The sequence below is a fragment of the Penaeus monodon genome, chromosome 15 (genome assembly GCF_015228065.2).
Source record: "Penaeus monodon isolate SGIC_2016 chromosome 15, NSTDA_Pmon_1, whole genome shotgun sequence".
In the NCBI taxonomy this organism is placed as follows: Eukaryota; Metazoa; Arthropoda; class Malacostraca; order Decapoda; family Penaeidae; genus Penaeus; species Penaeus monodon.
This window is the reverse complement of record NC_051400.1, coordinates 24,903,572-24,903,865: the sequence shown is the minus strand read 5'-3', so window position 1 is coordinate 24,903,865 and position 294 is coordinate 24,903,572. Positions and strand designations below refer to the sequence as shown.

At 40.8% G+C, this 294-nt stretch overlaps 1 protein-coding gene across 1 annotated transcript in view; it reads right to left on the bottom strand.

Annotated features, from left to right (window-relative positions):
- Positions 1 to 294, bottom strand: part of LOC119581834 (ATP-dependent RNA helicase DDX54-like) — a gene marked incomplete in the record, with an annotated part of 17,282 nt that overhangs the window by 10,239 nt on the left and 6,749 nt on the right. The window contains 1 exon segment of the mRNA XM_037929975.1: positions 97 to 211. Within this exon segment, the coding sequence (XP_037785903.1) occupies positions 97 to 211 (115 nt within the window).

Sequence of the window (294 nt, the reverse complement as noted above, 5' to 3'; positions counted from 1 at the left end):
AAATCCTACCCAAATCCAGAAGCATAATTTGCATCACCTTCAATAACCTTGAAATCAGCTTACACTTAAGAACAGCCGCAACAGAAAGTCACTCACCCACTCTGTGGACAAACAGCTTCGGTTTGGCTGGGAAGTTGAAATTAATCACATTGTCGAGCAGGGGGATGTCAATACCGCGGGCTGCCACATCCGTTACGATAAAGTGTTGGACCTTTGTGAATGCAAAAGAGAAAGAAAAAAATGAATATAACAAGGGAGGGAAAAGCAAGACATATATATCTTGTGATGTTATAT